Here is a 23859-nt window from a genome sequence, read left to right as displayed (position 1 = left end):
TTTTTTAACTTGAGGTACAACCTACATACAGTAAAGTGTAGTGATCTATACTGTAGGGCTCGAGGATCTTTTCCATTTGTATACGCCCACTTCACCACTACCCAGATCAAGATATAGAAAACGTCCATCATCCCAAAGGGTTCCCTCAGGCCCCTTCCTTGTCAATACTGCCTCCGAGAGGCAAACACTACTGGGGCCAAGGTCTCCATGGATTAACTTTGCCAACTCTTGAACTTATAAATGGACTTAGTATATATTCTTTTGCACTTGGCTTCTTTCAACCTTATTCACCCTGCTGCTTGTATAAGTTCTTTCATTTTATTGAGTAGTTGTATTCCATTGTACGTATACACCACATTGATCTATTCTCATGTTGACGGAAATAGGGCTGTTCCCAGTTTTTGGACATTATAAACAAAGCTGCTATAAACACTCTTGTATCTGTCGTTGGGGGAACAAATGCACTACTTTCCCTCAGGTATACAACGAAGTAGAATTGCTGAACAGGGTAGGTGCATGTTTAGATTTCATAGATGCTGCCAAACTGTTACTTCTTAACACTGCGGTTCTCAGCATCGGCTGCTCCGGTGAATTACTGGTGGAGCTTCACAAAGACCCAGAAAGCAGGGCCCCACCCCTTGACGTGCTGCATCAGAACCTCTGCGGAGGGGGTCCAGGCACCTGTATTTCTGAAAAGATTCACCAGTGATTCACCTGCACACTCTTGGTAAAGAGCCACCCTTACCCTCCTGCGGTCTGGATTTCACCTCCAAGGCTCGATGTCAACTGTCCTTTCAGTGTCCACCCAACCCCTGAACCCAAGTCCAGCTGCTTGTGCAAGGTTCCAGTGACCACACACGTTCTCCTTGACTCACATTCCATGCTGGTGACCCCTGATCCTGGCAAGTCTCTCAGCCCCGGCTTCTGTGATGCTGCGAGCTGCCTGCTGGGTCCTCCCACCACCTACACACATGGTTCTTCTGTCTCCTTTGTTGTCTCTGCTTCTTCCTCTCCTCTCTCAATGGAGACGACCCGCAAATCTGTCCACAGCTCTTCTATTTTCATCGTCCGTGTACTCCTTGGTGACCTCACCTACTCCCATGATCTGACCATCTTCTCTGTGCACACAACTCCCAAATCTACAACTCAGCCCTGGCATCAGTCTGGTGTTTGCAGCTGCCTTTTGGATGTTTTCTCTGGGATTTTCCAGTCGTGTTATACAGTAAATCTGAAAACAAGCTCTATTTTTCCCCTCCGAGCCAGCCCTGCCTTCTGATTTCACAGTTTCTATCAACGTCAATCAGATCTATCAACATATCCTGCTTTCCTCCTTTTCTTTCATTTTCATGGGCTCCCCCCCACCCCCCGCTTCGGGCCCAGTTATTTCTCAGCTGGAGCCTCCACACTGGCCTCCTCATTGGTCCCCTGCATCATCCTCATCCTTTACACTGACGCAGACCAGTCTTCTCTGTGTATCACTGTGACAGTGCTAACCCCTCAGCAGAACTTGCAGTGGCTTCCTGAAACAGGTGCCCATCAAACAGGTGAAGACGCTTTGCCTTGCATCAAGGACCCCCCTCTCTGCCACCTCAGGCCCCAGTTTCTTTCTCCTCATATTCAAATCCAACCAGACCATCCCTTCGCTGCCTCCAGATGTACCCCCAGGGACTTGCCCTGAGGGTGCCTTTAAACCAGACGAGCCCAGGCACACAGCAGCCAGTGGGCACCTCACAAGGTGTCCTGTCCCGGGTCTCAGCCTTGTCACGGCAGCAGTGCTGAGTCTGCTCTCCTCCTCTCAGTCTGTGTGTTTTTTTCCTCTAACTCCTGCTTTCTTCTGGCATCTCCCCAACTCTTGGCCTTTCTCTCCCACTTCCATCCAGTCTCCCATGTGCCCCTGAGTCCAGGTCATGCCCAGAATGCTCTCTATTTCCCCAGGTCTCTAGTGGCCCCAGGGAAGCTCATCACTGCAGCACCTCTAACCCCCAGGACCCGGCATGGGGCTGGCTCCCCTGGGTTGGGCCCCAGAAGGGGATGGATGCCAGGATTTCCTGCCTTGGCATCTGCTCCGGCAATTCTTTCTACCTGAAGTGGATCAGGCCCCCTCAGCCCTTGTCTTGTCGAAATCCAAGCACCCTCAGGCACCACAAGTGGCCCCTCTTCAGGAAGCCTCCCCGATCCTTCCCTGCCCTGATGGTCATTTCCCTCTGTGACCTCTCCTCACAGCATTGGGCACCACATTATATTCTACCTCTGGTTAGTTAGTTGCGTATTTATCTTGTCTTGTCTTTCCTACTACAAACTCTCTGAGGGCAGACATCTGACTCATCTTTGATCTCCCACGACCTAGGACAGCGCCCAGCCCATCATAAGTCATCGATAAATATCTGTTGAACAAGAATGAAGGGATGCTTTATTGCAGTTTCCGCAAACACTGTTTAGTGGAACACAAGTGGGCTCATAAGATATTAATTGATATTTCATGACCAATTGAGTTTGGCACACGAATTTTCCCATAGAGAACCACATGCTCATAAACCTGTAAAGGCTCTGATAAGTCCTGCAGCAGAGAAGCTTGTGTAATGATGATTGACTTGGCAGATTATCAAATATATTTGAGTACAGGACTTAAAAGAGAGACAAAATATACAAACAGCTCATACAGCCTAATACCAAAAAAGCAAACAACCAAATCAAAAAATGAGCAGAAGACCTGAACAGGCATCTCTCCAAAGAAGACATACAGATGGCCAACAGGTACATGAAAAGATGCTCAGTATCACTAATTATTAGAGAAATGCAAATCAAAACTGCAATGAGGTATCTCCTCACACTGGTCAGAATGGCCATCATCAAAAAGTCTACAAATAAATGCTGGAGAGGGTGTGGAGAAAAAGGAACCCCCCTACACTGTTGCTGGGAATGTAAACTGATACAGCCACTATGGAGAACAGTAATGGAGGTTCCTTAAAGAACTAAAAGGAGAGTTGCCATATCATCATGCAATCCCACTCCTGGGCAAATATCCGGAGAAAACTCTAATTCAAAAAGATACATGCAGGGCTTCCCTGGTGGCCCAGTGGTTGAGAATCTGCCTGCCAATGCAGGGGACACGGGTTCGAGCCCTGGTCTGGGAAGATCCCACATGCCACGGAGCAACTAGGCCCGTGCGCCACAATTACTGAGCCTGTGCGTCTGGAGCCTGTGCTCCATAACAAGAGAGGCCGCGACAGTGAGAGGCCCGCGCACCGCGATGAAGAGTGGCCCCTGCCTGCCGCAACTAGAGAAAGCCCTCGCACAGAAATGAAGACCCAACACAGCCATAAATAAATAAATAAATTAATTTAAAAAAAAAAGATACATGCACCCCAATGTTCGTAGCAGCACTATTTACAATAGCCAAGACATGGAAGCAACCAAAGTGTCCATCAGCAGATGAATGGATAAAGAAGATGTGGCACATACACACACACACACACACACACGCGCGCACGCGCACGTACACACATGGACAGAAGCGTCATGAGGCAACTGCTTGCAGTGTGCGTGTCTGGTTGCCCAGCCTCTCCTTAGGGGAGGGTTTTGCTCTGTGACACGATCAACATATGATTTCTAGTTTTCTTTCTTTTTTTGTTACCTAGTGGATGAGGGTGCTCTTCACTTCCCATTCACCTTTATGGGCATGGACAAAAGAGGGGTGAGGTGTGCAAGGGGGGTGGAGACGGAGGGCAGGGAAGAGGACTCACCCCCGTGGCTTTCTGCTTAGTGTAGGCATATTTGTCCCGAGTCAGTCTTTCAAAACGGTAAGTGGGAGCGAATGTGATTTCTTCCTCCTCTGCGACCAAACAAAACCACGGTTTCAGTTTTGATTTCCCATGTTTCACGTCTGGCCAAGTTCCCCTCTTTTCCAGGCATAATCCTTCCCCCGGTGAGGATACTTGGGAAAAGGGGAGACAGAATGCTGGAGGGAGAGGGCCCGCGAGAGAAGGATGGCGGTTCTCACCGAAGTGCAAGAAAACCTTCTGCTCCTTCCTCTCCATGAGCAGCTGGTCATGGGCCAGGAGGTCTGCGTACTGCTGCTGCTTGATCTTCTGGATGATGGCTTCCGCCTCCTGGAGCAAAGACACGGCCAAGCCACTGGTGAGACAACCCTTTCACCCACGTGGTAAGAGGCACGTCGCCACCTTCCTGCCTGGCGCGCCAGGACCCGAGTCCCCGAAGCTGCACGAGGCCCTGGTCCCAGGGACGCTGGGCTGGTGCTTATTTACACTCCACCGTTTTATACGGACAACCCTGCAATCGTAGTGAAATATCAACTCAGTAACATAAGCTCCTGGCTGTTCTAACTTTACGGAGGGATACTATTTTTGTGTACCGACTTCTAGCATCATTTTTATAAGGCTTCTCTAGATGGGTAGGTATGTCTCCCTGGCTGCCTGTTCTCTCTGTGAGACAGCCTGTTGTAAAGCCATGAAAGGATCTGAAACCCCAGCCCCCAAAGCTATGGGCACTGGGCCTCCGTGATCCGGGCTCGGACTCCGAGAGTCGGCGTGATATTGGTGGGGTGTGCCGTCCTTGGAATCCAGCTGTCCTCTCTCCTGAGACTTACGTTGCCTACGCTTTGGCGAATGCACCTGGCTGACCTCCCGGGGAGTGATTGGGCGGACGGCCCCTTAAACTGTGAAGGGTCAGGATTTGTGGGGCCTCTGTCCAGCCCTCTCCCCTCTGCCTGCTCAGTCAGGAGGGAGAGAAGGAAAGTTCCCGAGGAGCACCCTGTGAGGGAGGGAGTGGCCGGGGAGGCAGAGGGGGGCACAGACGGGCCCTAAAAGCCGCTGTGGCAGCGACAGGCCGAGGAGGCCGAGGGATGTGGGAGGGCTGGGCAAACATCTGGGAGGGGAGTTCAATCCCAACTGGCAGAGGCCTGTAACCAACCCAAGGCCATTTTCTCAGGCCGCTTGTGCTCCAGGAGCCTCTCTCCCCTATAAAATCAGGTCCGTTTCTGCCGTCCCCTCTCCCCTCACAGACAGCAGTGCCAAAGTATTCCTGGTACACAAGGGGCAGACAGTTCTCCTCCCATGCCTGGCCTCTGCCCCATCTTTCAGGAGCAACCAAGTCTCGCTCCAGGCGTGTCCAGGGGCCATGCCTGCCCACTCCCTTCGCAGGGAATCTTTTGCCCTCCCTGAGTGAGCAAGGCCATCTGTGCCATGTGGCCCCTCTGACTGCTGCTCATTGGATGGGCATCCAACTTCAGGAATGCCTTCCTCAGGCTGCCCGGTGACCCATGATTTGGGGAGGAAATGGAGCTGGTCTCTGCAGACTTCAGCCTTTCCTGGGCATCTGGGACTGGCAAGTCGAGGGGCCACTGCTGGTTAGCTAGAGGACCAGAGCGGCAGACAGGTGGTGAGGTGGGGTGGCCAGGACAGTTATGTGGCAGGTAGGCGTGAGCAGAGACCAGCCGTAAAGAAAGGCAGGGGCTCCGTAATGGGACCAGTGTCGAGTCCCGGAGGAGTAGCTGCCTTGGCCCAGCTCGGTCGTGTGTCTCCCTGACCCCCTGCCCTGAGCTAATGCAAGGAGCCTCTGTCCTGCGCATCCCCAGCCCCAGGAGGACGGCCCCTCACCCAGGTGGGCAGCTCCACGCGGTAGTTGAGATCCCCGAGCCAGAAGAGGTGGGTGAAGCGGTGAGTGATGTTAAAGGAGCTCAGCTTCTTGTCTCCCAGAGCCAGAAACCGGAGAATGTTCATATAGTTCTGGTTTCGCCTAATTAAACAAAAAAGCAGCCCGCTTAGCACAGGGGCATCAGTTCCCTGCTGCCCGTGCCAGGAAGTCAGAGGGGACACGTCGGGGAGTGAGACTGAAATCTCCAGCCCTGTGGCAGCAAACCACACTTATGCAGCCCCTGGGCTGAACTGGGAACGCAGGGCGGGGCCCCGGGAGCATCCGCTCCGCAGGGACTCAGAATCCTCAGTCTTCTAGATGGCCGTCTGCGTGGCTGGGCCACCAACAGGCAAAATGCCCATCCGTAAGGGCGCCCCGGATGAGGTTTTCCCTTGAGAAACGGAGTGTTGTTTAGGTGTCTGCTGGGTTAGCGACATGAGGAAATGTCTGTTCCGTCCTTTAGGCAAGATTCAGCCACACGTGGATGTAGCTGGACTTGCCTTTGATGAGAACACGGGAAAAGCCCTTAGAGACCGACCGGACAGGGTCCCAGCCGAGGGCTGAGCCGTCCTTATGGTGTTTAGGGTTTGAGGTCTGTCTGGGCAAATAACCCCAACCCCTGCTCCGGGGGCATGAGCTCCATTACCTGAGTTTCTTTTCGCTTCCGGAAGTCAGGTGGCTGTTGACAAACCCCAAGGAGGTTCCATTGAACATGAACGATACCCCCACGGCTCCCTTGTTCCCTAAAGGGAGGGGGAGGGAGAAGTCAGAGCATCAAACAGGGAAAGCTGCCTAGTGGGGGGAAATCAAGGTGAAGCAACGTCATTCGTCAGGAGGGAGAGAGCCGCTGCGGGAAAGTGGAGGCCAAGGAAGAGAGCAGAACAGCTTCGTCTCGGGTGGGAGATGGGACAGGTGGTAGGGACTGGGGGGCGAGATTCCTCCAGGACAACAGGAAAATGGGATGAGCGGCCAGCAACCTTGGGGTTCTCAGCAGGGCTGAGGGAGGAGGCTACTGGTGTTAACTCATCCTGGCATCTCCCTCTAAGGGTGGGGGGGGTGGGGTGTTAGTTTCTCCACATGCCCAAGCAGGACCATTAGAAGGAACCAGAAACCTTGAGAAGGAGATTCAGAAGGAGGAGACCAGGGCTGGGGGGCAGCGGGTGGTGACCAGCTAACTCCAGATTCCTGGAGAGACCAAAACCCACACTGAGACCAGTGGTCCTCAGAGTATGTTCCCCAAAACAGCATCAGCACCACCTGGGAACTTGCTAGGAGCACACGTCTCAGGCCCCGCCCTGGACCTACTGAATCAGAGCTTCAGAAGTGGGAGCCAGTACTCCATGTCTAGCAAGTCCTCTCTAGGACAGGGGTTAGGCAGACACTGACCCACCACAAGCTGAGAATGGTTTTTATGTTTTTAAACAGTTGGGGAAAAAATCAAAAGAAGAATATTTTGTGACACATTAAAATGGTATGAAATTCAAATTTCAGAGTCTATAACTAACGTCTTATTGGAACACAGTTATGCCTAGACAGAATCCAGTAATTATGACACAGACTGCATGACCTGCAAAGTTTGAAATATTTACTCTCTGGCCTTTTGGAGGAAAAGTCTGCCAACCCTGCTCTAGGTGGTTCTGACACATGCTGAAGTCTGGGAACCTGCTCCACCCATCACGGCATCTGTGAGCCGTACGTACTGAGCACTTGAGATGTACAGGTCCAGACTGAGATGTAAACGTGTAAAAGACACATCGGAATTGTAAGCCTCGGTAAGGAAGACAGACTGTAAAATATCTCATAAATTTTTATATTGAATACCTATTGAAATGGTAATATTTTGAACGTATGAGGCTTGATAAGATATATTATTAAAATCGACTTCCCTTGTTTCCTTTTCCTGTTTTGAATTTGGTACTCAAAATTTAAAACCACCCAGGTGGCTGACATTCTGTCTGGGCTGGGTAGCAAAAGGGCCCTGGAGATCACCCGGCTCTGCCCCTTGGGACTCACAGCCCAGCCAGTGGCCGAGCCAGGCCAGGCCTCCTGCCCCCCCCCCCACTCCGCCGACCCCCACCCCGCCCTGCTCCCCTCGCCCCTCCTCTCAGCTTTCTCCCCACCCTGCGGTGCCGCCTGGGTTTAAATCCCTGCCCACCACTTCCTTGTCACAGGGCCTCGGACAGGTTAGGGAACATCACTGCAGCCTCCAGAGCCCTGTCTGCGAATGGGGCTGATGACAGTCCCTGCCCACACAGGGCGCCTGTATTAAGTAATAGCCGGAACGCGTTTAGCACGCGGCCTTGCACAGGGTACAAGGTCTTAGCTCTCCAAGAGGTCTTAGATCTTCCGCCGGTCAGCCAGCATTCACCGAGCTCCTGCCCTGTGCTGACCATGGCGGGGAGCCATTCTGGGGGAGGTAAGGAGGGAGACCAGCCCCAGGAGACGGGGGAGGGGAGGTGGGGGGGATTGGTACAGGGGAACTCCTCCACCTCCAAGCTGCCCTCCGACTGCCCGGGACTCCTGCCTCCTTCTCTGGCCTTGTCCCATCATCACCCACTAGAGCTGAGCCCAGGGACCACGGGGCCTTGGCTTCGCTGCTCCCCCTGCGTGGAACACCCCGCCCACGAGGACCCTTCTCTGCCCTCGGACTTGGGTCCCAAGGCCCCGCTGTCAGAGGCCCCTGGACGCCGTCTCAGGTAGTACTCGGATCTGCTCTAGTCCCCGCCACACACGCTTTGCCGCCGCTCACTCCCGCAAGCGTCCCGCCGCCCGTCTGTCCGTGGGAGCAGGCCGCCGCGTGCGGTGGTCAGGAGCCCAGGCCCAGCGCCGTGCCGGGGGGCTGGGGGCACACTCGGCTCCGTCCCGGGAACCAGGGCTGGGGCAGCGGCCGGGGGGAGGCCGGCCTTGTGTCGGGCGGTCGGAACGCGGTGCAGGCTGGGGAAGGGTTGGTGGGAGGGGGCGGGCAGCCCAGGCAGCCGAGGATCGAGGACTGGAGGAGGTTCCTGGGCAGCAGAGGGCATGGGCTTCAGAGCAGGGCCGCTGCCACAGGAAGGAAGGGGGGCGGGTGGGCGTGGACGCGGGCAGCTTGCGGTCTGTCAGCAGAAAGGCTGAGAGGGCTTTTCACGTTCAACTGCAGCGGTTATTCTATTTCCTCTTACCTCTGGGGCTCTGTCCTGTCCTTGACACCAGCCACCAGAAACCGCTGGCCTCGCCCTCAGCTCCACCCACGGCCCCCGGGTGGGTGCACCTGCCCTCACACACTCACCGTCACACACAGACTGACACACTGACACACACAGACCGACAGACTCACACAGACTGACAGATTCACACACACACAGTGACAGACTCACACACACACAGACTGACAGACACACACAGGCTGACAGACTCACTCACACACACAGACTCATACACACAGACTGACAGACTCACACACACACAGTGACAGACTCACACACACACAGACATACACACAGACTGACAGACACACAGACTGACAGACACACACAGACTGATAGACTCATACAGACTGACAGACTCACACACACACACAGACACACACACACAGACTCATACACACAGATTCACACACAGACAGACACACACACAGTGACAGACTCACACACACACAGACACACACACAAACTGACAGACACACACACACACAGACTCACACACACACACAGATTCTCACACACACACACACAGACACACACACACACACAAACTGACAGACTCACACACACAGACTGACAGATTCACACACACACACATACACACACACACACACACACACTCACACTCACAGGCATGCAGCCCTCTGCTGTTTTCAGTTCTCTGAAGCACTGTGACTGGTCCCCACAGGCTCAGCTGATACCAGTGTTTCCACCTCCAACCTGAGTCTGTCTAGATCTAGACCAGGGATCATAACCTACAGTCTGTGGCCAAACTGAACCTACGACTTGCTCGTAAATACAGTTTTCTAGAACACGGCTGCGCTCATTCATGTTCCTGCTGTCTGTGGCTACTCTCTTGTGTCAGCAGCAGGGCTGAGGAGTTGCACATGGACTGAAAAGCCTAAAATACTTACTACCTGGCCCTTCACAGCATGTCTGTCAACCCCTGTCCTCGGTCCGTGACACTCAAGGTAAGGTCCGTGCGCTAGCAGTGCTGACACCACCTGGGAGCTCGTTGGAAACACAGAATGTCGGGCTCCTCCTGAGATGTACTGAGTCAGAACCCACGTTCTGCCAGACCCCCAGAAGCACTGGTGTAGACCCCGAGCACGTTTAGGCCCGGAGGACCGCCCACCCCAGGTGGGATGGACACGCGAGCGTCGGCTGGAGCGAGCTTATGTGGAACGCGGCCCCCCGCTCACCCACCCCCCCGCTCACCCACCCCCCCGCTCACCCAGCGTGTTGGCGATGCCCGTCTTCACGTTGTTGGTGCAGACATGGCTAATCCTGTTCTCGTGCTCCGGCTTGGCCAGCACCGCTATGCGGATGTTCCAGAGGGTGTGGATGGCGACCTGGCGGGGAGGACAAGGCTGTGACCCTGGGCCAGGACACAGTGCTTGACCCCAGAGCAAGAGATTCACACCCATCCCTCGCCCCAGGTGTGGGGCGCCCTGTCTGTAGTCCCTACACTTTGGGGGACTCCTAAGGATGCCTCACAGATGAGACAAAGGGTCTTGGAGATGAGAGCCGGCACTGATGAGATTTCGATGAAGTAAAGATGACCTACAAGCTCAGGCAGGGAAGAGGGAGGACCCCAGTGATGAGCAATGCTCACGGACCCCATTAATTTCTGGATACAGGTGCCCCTCTCTGGCCCTGGAAGCGGCGGGGCCCACTGAGCACATTCTTGCTTCTGAGATGCTCCTGGGTTTGCCCAGCCCACTGCCCCAGAGTCCCACCCAGGACTGTGGCCACTGCTCACTGTTTTAAAAGTCATGCTGGTGATTTCTTGCAGGGAATGTTTGAGTATCTCCAGCCACTCCTTCTCTCCCAGGGGGTCCTCCTGGGTGCCGATCACGTAAATGTCATGGGGGATGTAATCAGCAGAGTCATCCCGCGTCTTTCCCTGCCCCTTGGAGAGAAACCAGGACGTGATCTTCTTGGGAGGGGGGGCGTTACCTTCAACAGCAAAACCCAACACCAAGTGAGTCAGTGGTACATCGGGAGAATTCAAAACAGACGTGGGGGGTGGGAGAGGTTCACATAGTCAGGAAACCATTCAGTTCCCCCAATGAAATATACCTTAAAGAACTAGGTACTATCATCACCCGGGCCCTCAGCAGTGAAGGTGTGGGGTCCCAACCACTAGACTGCCAGGTAGTTCCCTCAGTTACATTTCTTTGTAAAGATAAAGTTAAGTTTCAAAACTAGAAACACCTGAAGATTCTGTAACTTGAACTGGTAGCACAAGATGTCAGACACTGTCCTAGTCTCTGGGGCTTTAGTGATAACTGAGACACGGGCCTCGAGGAGTTCACATTCCATTGGTGGTGAGAGAACGCTGTAGGCTGACAAGTTTAGCATGGAGGCTTCTAACCCATGGTTAGGAGACAACAGTGCCTGCATTGCACAGGAGAGATCTCAGCCGAAAACCAAGAGATGTGCGGGAGTTAGCCAGAGAAATGGAAGAGCACGGAGGCCCACCTAGTGCCATTTCAAAAGCTGAGCTGAAACAGCTCAATAAAGAAATGATGATAAAGATTTATTTCCCTCAAAATGCCCTTGGAGGTTGAGTAAACTTTTTTCTCAAAGAGATAACTTTCTTGGTTCACAAGTGCCTAGAAGCCAAAAGCTGGAGTGACCTGACTGCCACCGAGCTCTGCTCCCACTGTGGCTCAGGATGGGAGCACAAACCCTGGGGCCTGGTGGTCTCTGCTTGGGGAGACCCTCGCATGCTGCCCTGGTGAGGCAGGGTCCTGGCCAGCTCCTTCCATGCCGTGTGAAGGGCACCCCTTGCAGTTGTGCGCCTGGACGGCCTGAACCGTGCCCAGCCAAATCTAAGACGTCCAGGCTCGCAGAGGGAAAAACGGGAAGGGGCCGGTGCCCACGTGCATGAACCCCCAAGTGTGAGAGCTGAGGAAATCAGGTGGCCAGTAAGAAACACTGGTGGGGAGAGAAGGATACAGGAACTGGGCAAGGGTTCTACTTCAGCGCTGCCGTGGCCCCTGGAATCTCTGGGCGTGAAGGTCTGGGGAGGCTGGGTCTGGTGGAATCGGGGTGGGCAGCTCTCCTGACTTCCCTCCTGGAACGCCAGCCCATCCTCCACCAAGCGACAGGCCAGGAGTCCCATGTTGCGTTTTTATTTCGGACTGTCCCCCTCCCCCTCCACGAAGGGCTTCTGCTCAGCCTCTTCCTCCCGGGGGGCTGCTGGGTGACACTGTGCTGCATTGGGAGGTGGTCCTGACTCTGCTCCAGACAAAAGTAGGCGAGACAGAGGCCCAGTCAAATTCAAATTTCAGATAAACAATGGATAATGTTTAGAATAAGTATGTCCCATGCAATAACTGTTTGTCTAAAATTTAAATTAACTAGACGTTCTGTATCTACTTAATTTTTTAAAATGTCTAGCTGAATATTTACACCAAATAATTATTTAGTGTAATTCATATTAGTATAAAAATTTGTATTAGCATCTAAGTATATACTGTGTATGTTTGGTACAATGCATATTTGGTGTATATTTGCACTTACCTCTAGCCAAATAGTTATACTAAATAATTATCTAGTATAATTTATATTCAGTATAATATATTTATATATTTAGTATATGATATATACTTAGTATATATTAGTATGTAAATATATATAGTATATATATTTAGCATAATATATATTTAGTATGCATTTATTTCTAGCTAAACACCTATACTAAAAAATAATTTGTTGTTTATAGGAAATTCAAATTCAACTAGGCATCATCTCTCTTTCTCTTTCTTGCTCAATAAACCTGGCAGCCCAAATCAAAAAGGGAGTTCTTCCTTCCAGGACTGAAGCCCCTTGGCAAGCTGCCCCAGGCTGGCAGGTGCCCAAGAGCCTCTTCACCCATATATTCAGACTTTCCAGTTTCGACAAGCAACGTAACCCGTTTCAGCTGCACTTGGGGTATGAGAATCCCAGGGCTTGTTTCTCTTACCCCTTGTCTCAGGATGGGTACCCAGGTCTCGGGACTGGGGGTGGGGGGGAGGCAGGCAAGGATGCTTGAGGCAGCAAAGCAGAACCCCAGGGGAGGTGCCTGGAGGCGGGGTGGCATGTGGACCCACCCATGTTCCAGGTGCCGATGAAGATGGTGATCATGTCGGGCTCCGGCTGCTCTGAGTGCTTGTTCTTCATCTGCTGGAGGAGCTGGCAGAAGCCTTCTCTCTTCTAGGGATTGAAGGGCAGACAGACTCAGACAGGCCTCTGCCTCCCTGCACATGCTACTTTCAAAGGACTGGTCAGCTTCGAGAAAACTGAGGGGAGCGCAGATCAGTGTGGACTTCCAGGAGAGCCATCTGGAAATACGTGTCCGAGGTCTTAAGAGAGCGGCTTCTCTCTGACCCAGCCCTTCCACTGCAAGGACCTGACTAAGGAAAGAATCAGGGACTGTTCGAAGACCCGACTACATCGTGGGGACTGCAGCAGAAAATATTAGGAACCTTCGTGTCCGGTCTTAGGAGATGAATTACTAACTGTATTATGGGTCATCCATATGCTAGAAGACCACAGGTTTTAAAAATTGGGGGGCAGAAGTACTTCATCAACAAGGGTAGACGGTCAAGATACCTTGTTTAGTATGAAAAACCAGTTGACAAAACACTATGAACAGCACCACTGCATTTGTGTTAAAAAAACACAAACAAAAACCATCCTGAAAGATAGAGTCCGAGGATTACTAGTGGTATAGGGCTGTTTCTATTTTAAACTTTTTGTTTCTCTGTATACTTTTTCACTAATGAGAATTAGATTACTTACGTAATGAAAGAAAATTTAAATCAAAGAAACGAATTAAAAAGGAAAGAACACACAAAGGCTGTCGTAGCCTTCTTAACAGTCTTCGTTTAGTTGTCCTGGGTACACAGTAGGGCACAAAGTAGACGTGGCCCTCTCGTAGCTTACAGTCCAATAGGGCAGGGTGACCAAACAAGCATGCCCCCAAGGTTCAGGCTGCACCATATGAAATTACCAACGTTTGACAATTTCACATGATTCAATCTAATGGCAAATCCAAGTTCCCTCCGTAGAAAGCAGCTCACGAAGAACTGTGATGGCTGTCTTTACGGAAACCTGCTTTTAGTTACAAATGGCTCAATATTCAGCGCCTCATCCTTCTGAGCTTGCGGCAATGAGCAGAACTGGGTTTTGGACCTCTGCCCACGTGCCCAGCACGCTGCCCAGCCAGGTTTCTGCCTCCCCCCACCTGTCTGGCCCCCACTTCCTTGTTTTTCCCAGTTCCTTCTCTATCATTCCTCCCAGTCCTTTTCACCCTCTCAGCCAGTTCTGGGCACCCCTGGACCCCCCCATTGGCCTCCCAGCAGCCCACCCCTGCCAGACAGGTAGAAAGAGGTGGGTCCTGGCACTCGATGGGGCTGTCCCTGTGAGCCTATGATAGAAGCTCTGTCCCTCTGCCATGGTGCTGACACGGTCAGCCAACACCTCACACGCTGGGAGCTCTCTGTGCCCTGTCTCATACGAGTCGTACACTGCAGGATAAACAGCAGGGCCGCAAGGGTGGGTTTCAGCCCCTTGTTGGCATGTCTGAAGTGAGGGATAAGGTCACAGAGACACTGTCTGTACAGAGGCCCACCACAACGCCCAGATCCCAAGTTTCTCCATCTGCCCACCCACCTCTTACTCCAGCAGCCAGGCCTGGCAGGGACTCTCACTTCTGCAGAGTGGGGCAAAGTGTAGAAATGGAGGGAGCGCTGGTTGAGACTCAGATCTAAATCTGGGGTGCCCCTGAGGGCCTCCGGGTGCATCCCGGGGAAGTTCAAAGCCCCCCAGTGGGGCTCAGGGCTAGTAAGACATGGATGATAAAGGGTGCACTCTCTCAGGGGCAGGCGTGGCAGCAAAGGGAGAGGATGGAGCTGTGATGCTTGAATCCCAGCTGGCCTGGAACGCACCCCCTCAGCTTCCTGCGCTTGGCTTTCCCAGGTGGGAAATGGGTTGTGAGAGCTGAGTGAGCCCATGGTACCGACTTCCAGGCACACAGCAAGCCTCAGAAATTGTGCGTCCCTCACTCCCCTCTCGGCCCATCTTAGTGGTTTGTCGTCACTTACTTTGGAGTCAGCAAAAACATATTCCTTCCGCAGGGTCTTCTCCTTCTCTGTTTCCACCAAAATCACCAGCTTGTTCAGAAACTTCTGAGATTTGATGAGCTGCAGGACTGAAGAGGGAAGAAAGCTCATCTTTCTCATCATCACCCAACACGCAGAGCCTCCACTACACTCTGGCACTTGACCATCAACAGCCCTGACTTTTCCGTGTCCAGGCTGAGCCCCAGACCTGTGCCTGGTCTCCCAGATCCTTGCTCCTCTTACAGGGAGGAGTTCATGGCTGGGAAGGGTGGTGCCTGGAACAGGAAGGGTGGCCTGGCCGGAGCAGAGACAGTGTGACTGTCCATCTTTTCAGCTGCCTCCCTCTCTTCCTTCCTTCTCTCTCTCTCTCCTCCTCCCTATCTCTTTTCCTTCCTTTCTCTTCCTCCCTTCCCTCTTGTGCTTTTGAATTTATATCTAAATGAAAAATTAAATATTTTCACTTCTATCAACGACTAAAAGACTCAAATTGTTCTACAAGATTTTTACGAACAATTGCACTCCCCAACCCCACCTCCCTCCAATGTCCAACTCCCTAGAGGCAACCACTATCAATTCTTTTAGTGGATTCTTTTGGAATTTTACTTCATGACTCTAAATACGATGGTTATATTGCTACTTCCTGGTGTTTCAGTCTTAGGTACTTCCTATTACATAGTGACTTCCCACTATAGAAGATGAAGGTTTAGCTCTCTTTCACATTTACAACCTGTTCCCCCACCTCACCATTCCCCTCTCCCTGCCAGTTTAGTCCCTCCATCATCCTTCTAATAATTATATCATCATTTTGGCCAGATAAGCATTCAGTGTTTGTTATTATGGGAGTGCTCTTAACAGACAAGGCCTGACTGCTTTCTTTTTCCTACACAACTTTCTGTTTTTCCTGGAGTTAATAATTGCCGTACTTTTTTCAGTGGTCCTAACTCTCTCAGTTTGTAACTCTCTTTTCCGTGTGGTCAATCACTTTCATCAGTTTCATCATCCTGAGGGAGCCTCTCCCAGAGCCTCTGGGCCTTCTCTTCTCCAGACTGGTGACCTCTAGGCCTGATGCAGAGCCGTTACTTTAGGGCCTTCCTTCTCCATCATCTGGGAAATCCAATCACCTCTGTCTCTCTTGTATTGGATCCCATGTCGTCCTCTTCCTCAGTTTATGCCTTCATTTTGGTAGAGCAACAGCTCTAGTAGCTTTCCAAGAAAGAAGGGATGGGGTGATACATTTCTGGAAGCTTTGCATGTCTGAAAACTCTACCCTCACGCTTCACTGACACAACTCTAAGTTAGGAATAATTCTCCTCAGGACTCTGGAGACCTTGCTCCATCCTTTCTAGTTTGCCGCATTGCTGCTGAGAAATAAAACATCCTTCTGATCCATCTGTATGCAGAAGAGTTCACAGGGCAAGCCTGACTGCTATCCTTGGAAAGCCAGCTTGAAGGTGGCCCTTGGTTGGCATCTAGGACCTTGGATTTGGGGAGGGTTCCCAGCATCCCCAGAACTAAGAGCAACTCACTGTGCCTGTGATGTTTGTACCAACAGTGTGGTTTACACTGAATATTTGTTTTCCTCCTGGGAGTCTGGGTGTGTACCAGGCAGAAGGTGCCTACATGACCAGCCTCCAGTAACATGCTGGGATTCTGAGTCTCTAACAAGCATCCCTGGTAGATGACATCTCACATGTGTTGTCACAACTCATCAAGGGAGGAATTAAGCACGTCCTGCGCAACCCCCACAGGGAAAGGACTTCTGGAAGCTTGTGCCTGGTCTCTCCTAGACCTCACCCCAGGCACATTTTCCCTTTGCTGACTGTGCTGTGTCCTTTCACTGTAATAAACCACAGCTATATGACTCTACACTGAGTCCTGGGAGTCTTCCTGGAGAATCACTCACTGTACCTGGACATGGTCTTGGGGACCCCTGACCCAGGCTATAATCTATCTTTTGCTTTGAAGATTTTAGGATCTTTTCTTAGAATCCAGCGTTATGAGACTTTCCAATGTTGCATGTGCCTCAGAGTGTGCTGGCCACTCGGTGGGCCATTTTCAGTCTGGAAACTGTTTAGTCCTGAGAACTTCTCTTGAATTGTTTCTTTAATGCTTTTTCTCACTGTTTCCCGGTCTTCTCTTACTCTCATTACATTGGTATTGGACCTCCTGGACTGGTCTTCTAATTTTCAAAAATCCCTTCTCTCCTATGTCTCCTCACTTTGTCCTTTTGTTCTACCTTCTGGGAGCTTTCCTCAACTTTATCTTTCCACCCTTCCTTTGAGTTTTTATTTTTAAAATTTCTGAAAAAAGATTCTGCTATAATGTTTTTATTTTTCCTTACTAATCTCCTGTTCCCTTCCTTCTCCTTTTTCTTCATTTTTATTTTGTTCTCGGAGTGTTCCTTTAATAGCATTCTGTTCTTGTTTCCTGGTCCAATTTCTTTTAACTGTCATCATTTGTTTCCTGCAAGTCTTTTGTCTTTTTTCCTTACTTCTGCCTTGAGTCTCATTGTTTCCTATTCCAGGCTTCTCTCCACTGTCTGGTGGTCCTTAGCTGTGCATCCCAACAGTGCCAGTGGGGGACTGTCCAGCAGGGTTTCTCCACTGGGTGGTCTCATGGGTGGACTTGTGGGGAACCTCTTCATGGCAGTGTCTTTAGATTTTTGTTCCTGGGCTGGTCATGTGGTCCAGGAAGAATCTTCCAACTGCCTGCCTGCAGGGTGTGGGCCTGGCTGGCAGCATCCCGAGCTGGGCAGGGGTGAAGGCTGGCGTCTCAGCGTTCAGAAGTAACGCTGGTGTCTCCCACTCCCTTACCTCCTCCAGAGAATGAACCTCAGGTCTTCTGCCTAACGTGTGAGGGGTAGCCGCCAGCTGTGTGGCATGGACAGGGATCTGGTGGGTCTAACTCTTTTAAAAAGATTTTCATCCAATCCTGCTGTCTATAACCCCAGCTTCACCCTCACTCCAGGGGCCCCGGTTGCTATTGACTCCTATGCCCTTTGTGGTTCTGTGGTATGTCAGGTGTCTCAACTTTCCCTATGCCATACTTAAAATTTAGCTTTTTTGGTTCCTATAAATTGGTTCTCATTATCCATCTGCTTTTCAGCATTCAGAATTGTGTTGCCATTACCTGCCCTCCTGTTTTCTCTGTCCCTGTCAGTTTTGCCTTTAGGAAGGGAACTGACAATCGTGTGTGTGCTCAGCCACCATCTTGAGCTGAAGTCTCACTCTAGGGAACTCGTGGGGGGCCCCTGCTCTCAGAAGTCCCCTCAGCCTTGTCAGAGGCAGCCACAGACTCCTACTGCTGCCAACTGGAACGCCCAGCTTCTCCAAATCTGCTGCTCTTAGGCTATGTCTCCCTCCCTCCGAATCTCTGGTTTTCCTTCTCTTTGTAGGACTGTGTGGCTGCCCCTGGGACGTGACATCTTGCTTGCTCAGAATTAGTATTATTAATACTAATATTAGTGTCAGTGGCAGGGTCAGTAAGTGGCCCACTTGTTCCCATACTTAGTAACATAGAATCATTTCGGTTCCTCTTCCCTTGCCCCTCTCCATCTCCTCCATTAGCCGGTCTGAGCAGTTCTACCTCCACAACGTTCCCAACCTGCCTATCTTTCCCCATCTCAAGCCACCACCACCTCTTGCCAGCCACTGTCACAGCCCTTTAATTGGTCTCCCTGTCTCTGCTTGCCCCTGCCACCGTTTATTCTCAGCACAGCAGCCAGAGCTCATTTTAGAGGGGATCCCACCATTCCCCTGCCTGAAACCTCCAAACAGTGGCTCACTGCACTTAGAACACACCCCGGGTCACCAAGGCCCGGTGGTTTCTTCATCCTCCGAAGCCCCAGGCAGAGCCACCTCTGTGGTGTGAAGCTTCCCCGCACAGCCCCACACAGCGCTCCTCAGTCCTCCTCCAGGGCTAACCTCACATCTGACCCACATTCTAAGACATGCGCACACGTCAGCTTTCCCTCCCGAACTGCAGGTTCTTTGAGGGAGGGCTATATAACTCAGGGCTGGCCCACGGAAGATGCTCAAAAGAGAAATGTGCATTGAATTAGCTGACAAGAATTCACAGTGCTCCTCAGAATCCTGACGACCATTTCTTTCAGTCCAGAAACCTCAAGTTTTTAGAGCCGTCAGGCACTCTCTGACAATCTCCTTACTCATTGTTCGTTTCTGTTTCATTTTGTCAAAGCTGGGTCCATTCCTTTCAGTTGTAAGTTAGACTCTGTGGCCGTTAAGAGGAAAGTATGGTTCTAAGCCCGTCACTTTCAACAGCCCTCCCCCGCTCACACCCTCAATAAGTCCCCAGCTCTCCTGCCCAAGTTGGCAGTGGACGGAGCGGTCCTGCCCCGGCACTGCGATCGAACTCTGCGTGAATATGACAGCTTGTCACACTCCAGTGTCCAGGGACTTCGTTTCCTGATCCGTCGTCCTCCTCACTGCTCGATTCTACCTTCCTCAAAGCTGCCTTGGAGGGATAATTATATGATGATGATGGTGGTAGCAGCCAATTATTTGAGCATCTACTAGATGCTAGACACTGTGGACTTTGACGTTTACTTACTGAAGACTCACGGCAGCCCTACAGGACGCTACTATACCTATCTGACAGAATAATAAACTGAGGACAGAGAGAGGGCCCTAGACCAAGGTCACAAGTGGCTGACCTGGGACTCAAGGCTGGGCTTCTAACACCTCCCTGTGCTCCTAACACCACTCTTCTCCTTTCTGCACCCCACCTCCTGCACAGGGCTGGTCCCCAGAATTCCATCCCCCCTGCTGCCCTGAGAGTATCCCTTGGACCTTCGTGCCACAGCCCAGGTGGGACTCAGGAGCAGGAGGTTGCAGGACAGGGCAGGCCCCTGTGGGGCAGCCCCCATGGCCTCTACCTGGACACTTTGCCGTGGGGTCAGTGCTGCCTCTGGGCTCATGGGATGTACTTTTACAGGCATTAGCTCGTCTACTCATGACAAGCCTATTATTCCCATTTCACAGATGAGAAAATGGAGGTACAGAGCAGTTAAGCAACTAGGCCAACATGATACAGCCAGCAAGTGTCAGAGCCTAGATTTGAACCTGGGACGTCTAGCCCCGGAGCCCATGTGTGCTCTTATCCTCTGTCCTGCTGTTCCCAGCATAGTGTCTGACATCGAGTTGGTGCTGAACACACAATCCCCTTCCCGTCCCGCCTGGATGTCCAGCCCTAGGAGGTTCTAGGGGTGACGAGTGGTATCTGCAGGGCTTGGCTGTCAGGCCAAGTATCCACCATCTGAATAGACAGCTCAGGCCAGTGTTCTTGATGGGGCGAGGCTGTGGCTCATGTCATGTCCCCTAGAGTCCCCTGTGGGATGTGCTGTGACCTGCTCCCATTTGCCATCTCTGCTGGCGAGAGCTTCAGAGTGGGTGGTGGTGACCCAGGACAATATCTGAAGGCCACTCCAACTCATGGGCTAAATGACAGTGGGCAGACAGCATGGAAGCACAGCCCACGCTCCCTACAGGCATCTGCTTGGCAAGGCTAGAGCAACGGGATTTTCCCAACTTTTCAACACCAGCCATCAGTCACGGTCTCCAACCAGAACCTGCCTCCAGAACATTCCATCCCACAAGTCAGGCTTCTAACAGAACCAGAGGAGAGTCCTCTGCTTCCAGACAGCAGGAAAAAGATTTTACATGGTGACCACATGCATATAATTTCTATGTGTGTGTGCATGTGTATGTATAACTACAACACAAGTTTCATGAAAGAATGTTTACCTTTACTCTCTGCTTTGATGTTTTCTGGTTTCTCCTTCTCTGTTCTTTCTCTTCTCACACTACTTTATTCAGAACAAAAGATACTGATCATGCCTGGAACTGCCAGATAAGATACAGGATGACTGGGATTCCTTTACAGAAAAAGGCGTACCTTTTCACTACAAGTATGTTCCAAGTATTGCACGGGACATACTTATACTAAAGTTTTTTCATTGTTTATCTGCAATTTGAGTTTAACTGGGCATCCTGTATTTTTATTTGCTAATCTGGTATCCCTAATTATATGCTACTAAGCAAATTTTGAGCCCCTGCAGAATAAAAAATACTGTTTACAGACCAGAGGGGCTTTGTCTTCAGGGGCTGGAATACAAACTGCTGTGTGAAATTTGAGGGGAGAGTCCATAGCACTTACCAAGTATCTCAGGGAACCTGTTGGCCAGGTGAGGATAAAATGAGATCAAGTAAGGAAATGCGGCTCAGAAAATACCATGTTACGATGCATAGGCTCCCCGCCTTGTACAGATGGAGAAACTGAGGCTTGGAGCTGCCCCCTCCCTGGCAGGCCAGCCTCCGAGGCCAGTGATGCCAGGGGCACATCTGAGCATTTTCCCCCATTCTGCTTGGTTGTTGCCCAAAGCCCTGCTGTCCTCCAGGGGTCCCTCCCCTGGGAGCCTCTCTGTAGCCTTTCTCTTCCCCTGACCTTGGCCACACTGCAGGCTGTCACTTGCCATTCTCACTATCAAGGCTGCCAATTCTAGACTCTGCCTCTAAAACTGCCTCCCTGCCCCCTCCCCTGTTATTCTCCATCCAACCTGTGGCCTTCTTCGGAGCACTCAGTAATAGCTGAAATCATCGTATTGACATATTTATTGGCCACTCAATGCATTGGAATGTAAATTCCACGTGGACAGAGTCTTCGACCATCCTGCTTGCCCTGGATCCCCAGTGCCTGGCCCACAGCAGCTTCTCTATAAGTTTTTGGCGTGTGAACATTTTCCATTTTACTGATGAGTTTGTTTGAGATGCAAAGCCTCAGTTGCCCAGAGTTGGCTCCTATGTGCTAGGTTTTCCTAAGGAGCCTTACACGTAGATCCGTTCACATGAGTCTTATCATCCCCATTTTACAGATGAGGAAACTGAGGCCCAGGAAGGTTAAGTGTCGCATGCAAGGTCACACTGGTGCTAAGTGGCTGAGCTGGGATGTGAATTCAGACAGAGCTCAAGACTTTAATGCCATGCTAAACTGTTTCTCTGTCTGTGCTACCCTAGAGATGCAGCCTGATTTGGCCAGCAGGGCCTGAACCAGGCATAATGATGACCACACGCGTCAGTGTGGCTCCTAGCAGGGAAGAGCATGAACACACGTGGAACCGCCACCCTGGGCCAAGTATGAGCTCATTTCCCCAGGGTGGGAGGAAGCAGGTGGAGCGTACAGGGCAGGCCTCAAGGTAGAGGGGACACGAGAGGGGAGCCTTACGACTGGGGGTTCCCACAGGCAGGCTGAGGGTTGGTGGGTGCCCCAGCAGAGGGTGGAAGGTGCCTGGCAGGACTTACTTTCCCAGCAGCCTGCTGCTGAGCGGCCGCAGTAAGGGCACTAGCAGAATGAGAACTTTACAGACACGAGGGGGCCTTACTTTTCTTGTGGCTGTAGAACTTGTCCTCAGAACCATCCTTGGACTTCTTAATTATCAGTTTCCCAGATTCAACATCAACTTTGAGCTGCAGTTTCTGAGGAATCCCCAGAGATTCTGACTTTACCTGTGGAAAGGAGGTGGGGGGGAAGGAGGGGAGGGGCAGAGGAGATTTTGGTTATCCCTTCTCTGTGCTTTCACAGTGCCAGTCCGTGATCCCTTGTCGATACGACTGGGCAGCCCTTGGCCATGTGTCCAGCCCTGGTGTCCCTGCTGCACGGGACCACTGGGCTTCTGTTTCTGAGCTTCCCTGCCGCAGAGGGAGTTTCCATGGGCAGCTCGTGAGAGTCCCTGAAACGTGGGAGGAGCCCAGCTTGTCCACCGTGTGCACATCAGCTATTCCGCCAGGTCTGGTGAAGGGAACGGATGAACGACTGGAAGATGGTTTATTCACAGCTGAATGTGGCAACACTCATTAATCTGATGTGTCATCTACTTCCACAAAGGATTTTAGTAACAGATTTATGCTCCTGGGCCTCGTTACAACCCATAAGTGAACATTCACTGATAATAATTAGGAAAAAGACAATTGCCTAGGCATGTTCAGAAGATGGAAATACATCTTAAAATCGAATTGTCATCAGGGCTAGGAAGGATTTGGGGGTGGGCATCCTGTCCTGTTTCTGAATGTGGAACCAGTGCTGCGCAAAAAGAAAAGAAGAAAACAGCCCGCTCGTGGTCCCGGTCGCGCGGAGGAGGATGCGCACGCGGGGGGGGGAAATGGCTGCTGAAAACAAGCCGGAAGGGCGGTTCCCAAAGTGTATTCCGCGGAGCTCGCGCCTACTGTGTTCTCAACACCGCGCCACCTATAGAAGATGATCATGGGAATAGCAACAGTCATGTAAAAATCTTTTTACCGAAAAAGCTGCTTGAATGTCTGCCGAAATGTTCAAGTTTACCCAGAGAGGCACCGTTGGAACACTAATGAGAGATCATGATGCAGCCGTCCTTCTGGATTTTTTAAAAATGTGTGACCCTTCACCTTTGATCCCCTGACCTGCATTACCTTGGTAACCGTTTCATTTTTTAATTTTTCATTTTTTGATTTTGGTGTACAAGCTGTAACATTTCATCTCTCAAAGTGTCACATGTTGATTTCCTCAAATAGAGATACCCCTTTGAGCGATAAAAAAAAAACGAAAAGAAAAACAAATTTCTGGGCCTGGAGATTCTAACTCAGTCACTTTCGGGGAAGTCACAGGAATCACTTTTTTTCCCCCTAATCCCTCCTTGAGGCACTATTTTCCAGCCAGTTCGGGGAGGCCCTCTGTTTGATGACACTCACTGCCCCCATTTGGAGAAGGAAGAAGTTTTGGCATCTTGGGCCAATGAGAAGCTCCTTCCTTGGGAGCCTCCCCATGGCGAAGGCTCCACAGGTTCATCTGGGCACCCATTCTAAGGTTTAATCATCTTCCCAGGGAGCTGGTTCCGCTGACCGTCAATCTCAGCCCAGCCATTGGGC

At 51.4% G+C, this 23859-nt stretch overlaps 1 protein-coding gene and 1 pseudogene across 5 annotated transcripts in view; one reads left to right on the top strand and one right to left on the bottom strand.

Moving 5' to 3' along the window:
* Window positions 1–23859, bottom strand: part of INPP5D (inositol polyphosphate-5-phosphatase D) — a 131775-nt gene that overhangs the window by 24486 nt on the left and 83430 nt on the right. For 2 of the 4 annotated variants that reach the window (XM_079925060.1, XM_079925061.1), the window contains 9 exons: window positions 22341–22464; window positions 14927–15033; window positions 12932–13034; window positions 10594–10790; window positions 10066–10183; window positions 6299–6395; window positions 5616–5754; window positions 4001–4109; window positions 3744–3832 (listed from right to left, as the gene is read on the bottom strand). In XM_079925060.1, coding sequence (XP_079781186.1) covers window positions 3744–3832; window positions 4001–4109; window positions 5616–5754; window positions 6299–6395; window positions 10066–10183; window positions 10594–10790; window positions 12932–13034; window positions 14927–15033; window positions 22341–22464 — 1083 coding nt within the window. Of the gene's footprint in view, window positions 1–3743; window positions 4110–5615; window positions 5755–6298; window positions 6396–10065; window positions 10184–10593; window positions 10791–12931; window positions 13035–14926; window positions 15034–22340; window positions 22465–23859 lie in introns of all 4 variants that reach the window. The other 2 variants (XM_079925058.1, XM_079925059.1) reach the window with 1 other exon arrangement.
* Window positions 22587–23335, top strand: LOC307188356 (calmodulin-binding transcription activator 1-like; annotated as a pseudogene). Its single transcript has 2 exons — window positions 22587–22678; window positions 23037–23335. The product of its transcript is annotated as a calmodulin-binding transcription activator 1-like (transcript).

This window comes from Stenella coeruleoalba (assembly GCF_951394435.1).
Source record: "Stenella coeruleoalba genome assembly, chromosome: 6".
Taxonomy (NCBI): domain Eukaryota; kingdom Metazoa; phylum Chordata; class Mammalia; order Artiodactyla; family Delphinidae; genus Stenella; species Stenella coeruleoalba.
The sequence above is the reverse complement of the archived record's forward strand: the minus strand, read 5'-3'. Positions and strand labels throughout refer to the sequence as shown.